At 39.7% G+C, this 10,234-nt stretch overlaps 1 protein-coding gene across 1 annotated transcript in view; it reads left to right on the top strand.

Moving 5' to 3' along the window:
• tex55 (testis expressed 55) overlaps positions 1-6,397 on the top strand; it is a 27,426-nt gene extending 21,029 nt beyond the window's left edge. Inside the window, exon 4 of the mRNA XM_043700663.1 lies at positions 4,330-6,397. Within this exon, the coding sequence (XP_043556598.1) occupies positions 4,330-4,377 (48 nt within the window). The 3' untranslated portion in view covers positions 4,378-6,397. The remainder of the gene's footprint in view (positions 1-4,329) is intronic.
• Positions 6,398-10,234: the final 3,837 nt, after the last annotated feature.

Here is a 10,234-nt window from a genome sequence, read left to right as displayed (position 1 = left end):
GTCTATAGTTCCCTGGCTTGTCTTTACCGCCCTTCTTAAACAGTGGCACCACGTTTGCCAACCTCCAGTCTTCCGGCACCTCACCTGTGACTATTGATGATACAAATATCTCAGCAAGAGGCCCAGCAATCACTTCTCTAGCTTCCCACAGAGTTCTCGGGTACACCAGATCAGGTCCTGAGGATTTATCCATTTTTAACCGTTTCAAGACATCCAGCACTTCCTCCTCTGTAATCTGGACATTTTGCAAGATGTCACCATCTATTTCCTTACAGTCTATATCTTCCATATCCTTTTCCACAGTAAATAACTGATGCAAAATATTCATTTGTATTTTCCCCCATTTTCTGTGCCTCCTTCTTTGATCTAATACTGAACCTAATTTTCTTTGTTAGCCATGCTTAGTCTCCCTTTCCCATTTTATTTTTGTGTCAGACAGGATGCCAGAGAAATGAATTTGACCTTAATGTGTTTATTTTTTCATTTTTGTCCAGATTTACAACCTATAAATACAATGAAATGTAGATCTCCCTGGGAGGTTCACCATGCTTCAGTTCCTGCATTCTCCAAATTACATTACATGCAGTTTAGACGTTTTGCTTTGTTGTGAACTACCTCTTTTCCCACTTTTTGGTTGTAGCTACCCCCTTCGTGTGCTTCAAATTCTCTATGTTTGAAACCTGTCCATCATTCTATTTTTCTCTCTAAATATTATCATCCTCATTTACTTCTGTCTTTTCTATTTGTTGCTCGTGATTGTTTTTATTTCCCCAAATCTCCTTTCCTTTCTTAATATGAATAATTTGTTTTAACCATTTATGATTTAACCATCCTGATTTAACCATTATACCAGAACGTTAGCACTCATTTTCTTAAAATGTAATGTATCCTTGTCTAACATCTCCTTTCCATCCCAGAACTGAGGCCAACAATATTGAATCCCTCTTCCTGAAAATTAACATACCTTTAGCAATTCACTGAGTTACATAATCATCCTTTCCTTCCCTATCCGGGCAGTAATTTGTGAAAACATTCCTAAAATTACCACCCATTATGTTTTATTTCTAAGATTATTTTCTATTCTCATGAATTTGTTTTACAATAGTAGAAGTTATTGTTTTTTTTAATTCTTTGTGGGATTCGGGCATTGCAGGAAAGGCCAGCATTTGTTGCCTTTCCCTAATTGCCCTTACTAGTACATTTCAGAGGCCAGTTAAGAGTTTACTGCATTTACTACATGTCTGTAGTCACATATAGACCAGGTCAGGTAAGGAAGGCAGATTTTCTTCCCGATAAGGTATAAGTGAACATGACAGACTTTTACAACATTCAATGATACTTTCATGGTCACCATTACTGAGACTAGCTTTATGTTCCAGATTTATCAACTTTCTACCAGCTATTATCATTATACTGTGTGAGACAGGTTGGTTTTGTTTTACTGATGTGATTTACAATAACAATTTTACTCAGTAACAGAGGATCCACAAGTCCGGATATTAAATGTATGTGCTTCACTGAGGAGCAAATGATACAAAACTACAAGCTGTGGGATTATGCATGAATCCTCTCTAAAGATAATAAGGCCTTAGCACTATGGACCACTCTTTGGCTTGGGATAAGCAACTACATTCAGTGCGTAGCCCTGCTCGATTCCTGACTGGAGTCTAAACGGATGCTGCTTGCTGCTCTGCTATTAACACACAGAGCTTTTGTTGGGAATCTGATGCCAAATTATTCATAGATGAGCTGATTCTGGCTCAGGGTTTTGTACGCAGGAGAGCAGCAATCTCGTATCAATCTATTGGAAGTCATCCCTCAAGCCAAAAGTTTAGCTTGATTATTTACCTAATTGGTTCCAGATGGACTATGATAACCAACTGCTATCCTTTGTTTATTTTTCACATTCCTTACCAGTCTGTGTGTCATATTCTTTATCCTACTACCTGGGAGGGAACAAATCAGACCTCATGCTCATTCTTGAATGTACCAAATCAACTAACGATTATATCCCCTATCGTTAATGCATTTTTGGTCATGGTGATTAATCTATCCCACCAGTTCCCACCACATTCCTCTCTTTGAGGCATTTCATATTTGTGTTTAGATATTTATTTGATAATTCTGCCACAGTGCTAATTTTCTCCAGAGGGATCTAGAGCTTCAAATCTGTTAATGCCAACAATTATTGGTTTTCTTCCACCTTGTATCTTGCTTTCCTGCCTTTCTCCACCCCTTAGATAGTCACTAATCTTTCTCTTCCATAACCTGTGCTCTGTGTCCCATTGGTGTGACTACCCTTTCAATGTCTTGCACCAAAATTTGTTCTCTTCCTGGGCTAAATGTGCTGGATTGTCTTCATTTCCTTCTCATTCTGAGATTTTCAGTTCAAGCAATGCATGTTCAAAGATACCATGTCACTTCTTATGTTACTTTTATTCCCTATTCATTCCTCCAAAAAATGTTAATAATATTTGCTTAAAGAGATAAGATATACATGCATTTGGAAAGACAGCATTTGTTTAGGAATAGTCAGCATGGCTTTGTGCGTGGGAGATCATGCCTCACAAATGTATTAGGGTTCTTTGATGAAGTGACCAGGAAGGTTGATGAGGGCACGGTGGTAGACATTGTCTATATGAATTTCAGTAAGGGCTTTGATACGGTTCTACATGGTAGGCTGGTCTGGAAGGTTAGATCACATGAATTCGGGGGAGCTAGCAAATTGGATATACAGTTACCTTGATGGAAGGAAGCAGAGGGTGATAGTGGAAGGATGCGTGTCGGACTGGAGGCCTGTGACTAGTGGAGTGTCTCAGGGGTCGGTGCTGGGCCCATTGCTGTTTGTTGTCTATATCAATGATTTGGATGAAAATGTATAAGGCATGATTAGTAAGTTTGCTGATGACACTAAATAGGCGGTATCATGGACAGTGAGGAAGATTATCATACATTGCAGGAGGATCTTGATTAGCTTATGAAGTGGGCCAAGAAATGGCAAATGGAGTTTATCGTAGAATCCCTACAGTGTGGAAACAGGTCCTTCAGCCCAGCAAGTCCATACCGACCTTCGAAAGATTATCCCACCCAAACCCAATCCCTATTACTCTACAGTTAGCCCTGGTTAATGCACCTAACCTACACATCCCTGAACTCAGTGAGCAACTTAGCATGGCCAATTCACCTAACCTGCACATATTTGGACTGAGGGAGGAAACCCACACAGACCTGGGGAGAATGTGCAAACTCCACACAGACAGTCGCCCGAAGCTGGAATCGAACTCAGGTCCCTGGTGCTGTGAGGCAGCAGCACTAACCACTGAGCCATCGCGCTGTTTATTATAGATAAGTATGAAGTCTTGCATTTTGGAAAGTCAAATCAAGGTAGAAGTTTCATGGTGAATGGTAGGGCCTTATGGAGTGTAGTGAAACAAAAGGGACCTTGGAGTTCAGGTGCATGGTTCTCTGAAGGTGGAGTCACACCTAGACAGGGCAATGAAGAAGATTTTTGGCACAATGGCCTTCATCAGTCAGGGCACTGTTTGTAGAAGTTGGGAAGTTATGTTGCAGTTGTACAGGACATTGGTGAGGACGCACTTGGAGTATTGTGTTCAGTTTTGGTGACCTTGCTGGAGGAAGAATGTGATTAAATTGGAAACAGTGCTGAAGAAATTTACAAGGATGTTGCCTGGACTCAACAGTCTGAGTTACAGGGAGAGACTGGACTAGCTAGGACCTTTTTCTTTAGACTGTAGGAGACTGAGATGGGAATCTTATAAAAGTGTATAAGATCATGAGAGGCATGGACCGGGTGAATGCACTCAGTCTTTTTCCCAGGTTTGGGGAATTCGAGGACTAGAGGGCATTAGTTTAAGGTTAAGGGAAAGAATAAAAGAGAACCTGAGGGGCAACATTTTTTACACAGAGGGTGGCATGCATAGTGGAAGTAGCTGAGGAGGGTACATTAACAACATTTAAAAGGCATTTGGACAAATGTATGGATAGGAAAGCTTTAGAAGGATATGGGCCAAATGCAAGGAAATGGGGTTAGTGTGGATGGACATTTTGGTCAGCATGGACCATTTTGGGCCAAAGGGCCTGTCTCTGTGCTGTAGCGCTCTTTGACTCTGATTCTTAAAATGTTACTCAGATTTGTTGAATTGTGACAATGCTTCTATCTATGTTGCTATGTTTGACTTTATCAGAATGCAGAATATGTTGATGTATTCTTAATTTCGGTCAAGTCAGATACCTTTTCTCTAGAGTCGGCACAATAAGTTAAAATTCACAGTACATATGTGATAGTTGGCTGTTTCTGTTCCTTAACAGGTACAAGCGTTAATCTGGATGCGTGATAAAGAAATCTGCGTCGAATAACCTCTTTCCAGCAAACTGTTGCGATAAAGGCATTTTGAAGGATCTGCTATGTTTTGCTTTTTTATCAAGTCCTCCCTTACTGTTTCCATTACTGTAGTATTAAGTGCAGAACAGTGTACAAGTGCAAGTGACAATAATCACAAAATAATTGGTTGAGGTCGAAACTTATTACCCAGCAGAAAGGAAGAAAATCAGGTCACCTCTATTTGCATTCATGTATAGTTGCATGTTTTTGCTGCTACATTCTTTAGTTTTCTGAAAAGCAATTAAATAAGTGAAAACATCCTCATTTTGCATGTCATGTTTATTTCTAATTTTGCTAGTTTTGTTTATTCTACTTTGCTTTTCTAATTTTGTTCCTTTTATATTTGTGATTTGAACTTTTGTTCGGTTTAGCTTCAAGACACCTGAGCACCTTCTGGTATCTTTTACAAATAGGCATTAGCTATACGTAATCCTTGACAATGTGTGCCAGTCAATTTCCATCAATCCACAGTTGTACATGTGCAAGAGAAATTGTTGGACTGTAATCACTAAAAGAAAACGCTGTACAGTTTTCCTACCCTAACCTGGATGCTGACACCAGTTCTAAGCTTTTCTATTGCTGCCATTTCTGTATGTTTCTATGTTTATATTGTTGTTACTTCTGTATTTTGAGAGCACGGAATGTGAACCTGCGTAAGAAGGGCAGTAGTGGGAGGCAGATAAAAAAACAGTGCGAAAGAGGGAGACCCAACGCACGGAAAGCAGACCAGTGTGAGAAGGGCAGCAGCGGTGGGGAATAAAAACCGAGAGCAGAGAACTCCTTCAACTTGTCAGAACTGAGAAATGGCAACACAGGAAAACATGTTGGCAGAAATTTCTTCTGTTCCTTTTGATTGGCCAAGTGGTTTAAATGAGGACACATTTTTACAGCTGAAGATACAGATGAGAAATTCACTTTTAAAATATTCAGCATCCAAATTAATTAATTAAATAGAACAGAGGTGGCTGGGCAGGTGATGTGTTGCAGCTGTAGTCTTCAGTGTGATCCATGGTGACTACATCTGCAGCAAGTGTTGGCTGCTCAAAGAACTTTAGCTCAGAGTTGTTGAACTGGAATCCAAGCTGCCAACATTGCAACACCTCAAGGAGGCAGAGAGATACTTGGACACTGTTACAGGAGGTAGTCACACTCCTTTGATTAATTGCATTAAATATGGTCCATGGCCAGGAACAGAAGGGTTTGGTTGCAAGTGGGACAGATTTAAGGATACAGAGTTAAGCTTTGGAGGAGCCTCAGCCCAGTGCCATTGTCCAATAGGTATGACGTTCTTGCTTCCAGTGTGGATAAGGGCAGACTGCAGGGAGGATGGGCAAACTGATAATTGGTTCGGACTGCCATTCAAGTCAGGGATGAAAAGATAATTGCTGTAGTGTTAGGGATAACATTGTTAGAAGAATATATATTGTTCTCTGCAGCAAACATGTAGAGTCCTGAAGGCTATGGTTGTCTACCCAGTGCCAAGGTTATGGGTTGGGGAGGAACTTGGATTGGAAGGGGAATGATCTAGTTTTGGTAGTCCATGTAAGTGCCAAGGACATAGGTGGGTTTAGAAAAGAGGTTCTTCTGTGGAATTACGAGCAGCTGAGACTTAAGTCATATAGTAGAATCACAAAGGTAATCCATTCTCTGTAGCGAGCCAACCTTCTATCTATGTCAATATGTTACACCTACATTGTGAGCTTCTACTTCTCACAATAAACACAATGTCACTTTATTGAATGCCTTTTGGAAATCCAGTACAGTAGTTTCCCTTTATCTACAGCCTATGTTCCTTCTTGAAACAATTCCAATAGGTTAATTAAACATGGTTTTCATTTAACAAAACTATGTTGACCATGCCTGATTACCTTGAACTTATCAAAGTGCCCTGCTATTATATCTTTAAAGATAGCTTCTAAAATTTTCTTTATGGAAGATGTTAAGCTAACTGGCCTGTAGTTTCCTGCTTTCTGTCTCCCTTTTTGAATAAAGGAGTAGGTTTCAATTCTACAAGAACATTCCCCAAATTTTGTAATTTTTGGAAAATTAAAACCAGTGCATCAACTATGTCACTAATTACTTCTTTTAGGACTCTGGAAATCCAATAATTTGGTCAGTAGGAATTTCTTGGTAATTGTAATTTTCTTGAATTCATCCCTTTTCCCTGACTTACAGCATTTTCCTGGACAGTGAAAATTGCACCTGCCATTTACTTATTTTCACCACACACACACACACACCTTTATGTCTTGTCCCTTATTTGTACTTTTTAATTTTCCATACCTTCCCAAATTCTATTGCTTCGCCAACGATTTTGTTTAAAACCCTCTCTATTTCTCTTCCTAGAATTGTTCAGGTATAGACTGTGGTAAAATCCCACTTCCCACCATATTGGTGTCAGTCATCCAGGAACCAAAACTCACTTCTGTCACACCACCTTATCATGGTACTGTAGTAAGAAAAGCTAACACCTCACACTTTACAGTTTTCTGCTGAATTAGAGAGATCACTGAGGCTCTCTGCCATTAACAAACAACCAAAAGAACATGCTGTTGATTTAATCAACTAGTCAGAGGGATCTATGATCAATGTGCCTAGCATGCATCAACTTCATTCACAATGCTGCTCAATTGTGTGGTAAACAGAATGCCATTTTAGACTGACAGTAGGATCCTATTATTGGAAAATATCACACAGGTTGCCACAGCATTACAGCAGCGTGAAATGGTTTTCTTAATCTGTTATTGACCTATTAGACATATTTTGCCTTTCCAGGGCAAGTTGAGGTAAACTGGTTCCACTTTTCAGGTTTGAAAGTGGTAGCCTTAGGTCCATATGTTTGTTTACACAATGAATGATATGATCAGAATAGCTGTTGTCTTATAGCATGCACGTTATTTCAACATCAAGTTGAAAAGTGAGCAAGTAGCTATAGCCCTATTTGCAAGATTACTCACATGGTGAACAGTATAGCTTGTGGAGTTATATGAATCCCAATATACTGACGAATGACAGTTCCTTCCCTAGTTCACAATATGCTGAGTATGTACCATTGTTAACCAACCTGCAAAAACTGAAACAAAACATTTGTCATTAGATGTGATTCTATGATTGTTCAATGAATGTTGCCCTATCAGAGTTGCCCTAACTGCATTAACAACGAATTTAAGATAACAGTTGACTCCATAACATTACTTTTGCTACAAGTGATATATATTTATACACTGTCAGCTGTTCTCTGCAAAATAAGGAATGTGTTCAAACTTTGAATATGTGGTAGCATGCCATGGCATCATCTCAATCAATCAGAGAACATTTGCCAATTCCTTCTCCTGTAATAAAAACAGTCATTTGAAATTTGGCATTCTTGTGTTTGTTCTGCTGAGCAGAAGACAAAAAGCTTCAGCAACATTCCTTTAATTTCAGCAATATTTAAGATAGATAAAGGCTGTTGTCAGTGATAAATAGCTGCATAACCACTAGTCGTAGATTTAAAACGTTTGGCCGAGGGGAGAAGAAAGGCTGGGATGCTGTCTTTAAAAATATGGTGGAAGGTGGAAGGAAATGTGAACAAAAGTGCTTGTATTTATTTCCATAGCCACAAGGAATCCCAAAGTACTCTACAGCCAGTTATAGAGTCATAGAGTCATAGAGATATACAGCACGGAAACAGACCCTTCGTTCCAACCCATCCATGCCGACCAGATATCTCAACCTAATCTAGTCCCACTTGCCAACACCTGGCCCATATCCCTCCAAACCCTTTCTAAATGTTGCAATTGTACCAGCCTCCATCACTTCCTCTGGCAGCTCATTCCATACACGCACCATCCTCTGCGTGAAAATGTTGCCCCTTAGGTTTCTTTTATATCTTTCCCCTCTCACCTTAAACCTATGCCCTCTAGTTCTGGACTTCCCCATTCCAGGAGAAAAACTTTGTCAATTTACCCTAACAATGCCTGTCATGATTTTATAAACCTCTATAAGGTCACCCCTCAGCCTCCAGAGAAAACAGCCCCAACCTGTTCAGCCAACATCTTTCCGATAGGAATGAGATCAGAATTGCACGCAATATTCCAACAGTGGCCTAACCAATGTCCTGTACAGCCGCAACATGACCTCCCAACTCCTGTACTCAATACTCTGACCAATAAAGGAAAGCATATCAAACGCCTTCTTCACTATCCTATCTACATGCGACTCCACTTTCAAGAAGCTATGAACCTCACTCCAAGGTCTCTTCATGATGGTGAAGGATATTTCTTTGTCTCTCTACAGCTACTAGAAGTCTGTTGCCACCAAAAAAAGTATCAATTTGCACATTGCAACTGCTGTGTTTTGAAGTAATTTTAGATGGCTGTATTTGTTTTTTGAAATGCATGAAGCCTGGCAGCCAGTTAGTGCACAAAACAAAGTAAAGTGATAATGATCAGAGAGAATCCAACTTTTTTTGTGATGTTTGTTTAGCATAAATGTTGACTGGCATACCAAGGATATCTCCCCTCTTCTTCAATATGGAGCTACTGATTTTTTTACATCTACCTGAGACAGAAGATGGTTTCAATTTTACCATAGTACTTAAAGGACAGCACCTCAGTGGAATGCAGCACTCCCTTAAAACTGCTTTAAACGTCAGCCTCAGTCTCTACAGTGGGATTTGAACCCACAAGTTTCTGACTCAGGTAAAAACACTCCGAACTAAGTCAGGAATTTAAGCTATAATCCATTTTAAGAGGGATTAGTCAAGTATTTGAGGGTGGAAATCACAGGGTTGCAAACAAAGATGAAGACGTGCAATGAACCACAATATATAAATTAGAATATTACATATATGGGCTTCCATTTGATAAGGTGCTACAAATTAGGCTTATCTGCCAAACTGTAGCCAGTTGAAGGAGAAAAACAACAGTAGCATGTATACAAAATTGGATGACTTGTAAGAAATAGACAATAGCGGAAGACAGACTGTAACAATATATATAGTTCAGTTCCCCAGTGGTGAGTGTTAGAACCTTAATTCCATGATATGTATTGGGGACGTATATTTGGATGTCAAAGGCACAACTTTAAAATTTGCAGATAACATAATATTTGGAAGTTGATAATGTTGATAAATTTCAAGAGGACAGAGATAGGCTGGTGTGATGGGAGGACAAATGGCAAATACAAAGAAAGTAATAAATTTTGTTGTGAAGAATGTGGAGGTACACTACAAAATAAATGGATAATTCTAGCAGTGATGGAGGAAGAGAGAGACCTGAGGTATATGAGCAAATCATTCAAGGTGGCTCAAAAGGTTGAGAAAATGGTTACAAAGGCAGAATGCATTCTTTATATATTCAAGAAAAGATTACAATAGTAAGGAAGTTTTTTATGAACTTTTATAAACATACTTCAGCCTCAATTGGAGTATTGTGTCCAATTCGTTGGACCTGGGTGTCTCTGGCTGGCCAGTATTTATTGTCCATTTATAGTTGCCCTTGTGAAGGTGATGGTGAGCTTGCTTTTTGAACCGCTTCAGTCCACCACGCTGTAGGTTGACCTTTAGAGAAGGAATTCCAGGATTTTGTCCTAGCAACAATGAAGGAATGGCAATATGTTTCGAAGTCAGCGTAGTGTGTGGTGTGGAGGCGAACTGAGGGTGGTGGTGTTCCCATGTATCTGCTCCCCGTGCTTTTCTAGATGGAAGTGATCATGGGTTTGGAAGGTGTTGTCTAAAGATGTTTGGTGAATTTCTGCAATGTATCTTGTTGATAACACACTCTGCTGCTACTGAGCATTGGTCGTGTGGAGATTAGATATTTGTGGATGCAGTACTTATCGGTAGGCTGC

Source organism: Chiloscyllium plagiosum, chromosome 12, assembly GCF_004010195.1.
Source record: "Chiloscyllium plagiosum isolate BGI_BamShark_2017 chromosome 12, ASM401019v2, whole genome shotgun sequence".
In the NCBI taxonomy this organism is placed as follows: Eukaryota; Metazoa; Chordata; class Chondrichthyes; order Orectolobiformes; family Hemiscylliidae; genus Chiloscyllium; species Chiloscyllium plagiosum.
Note: the sequence above shows the minus strand (reverse complement) of the source record. Positions and strands in the feature narration are given on the sequence as shown.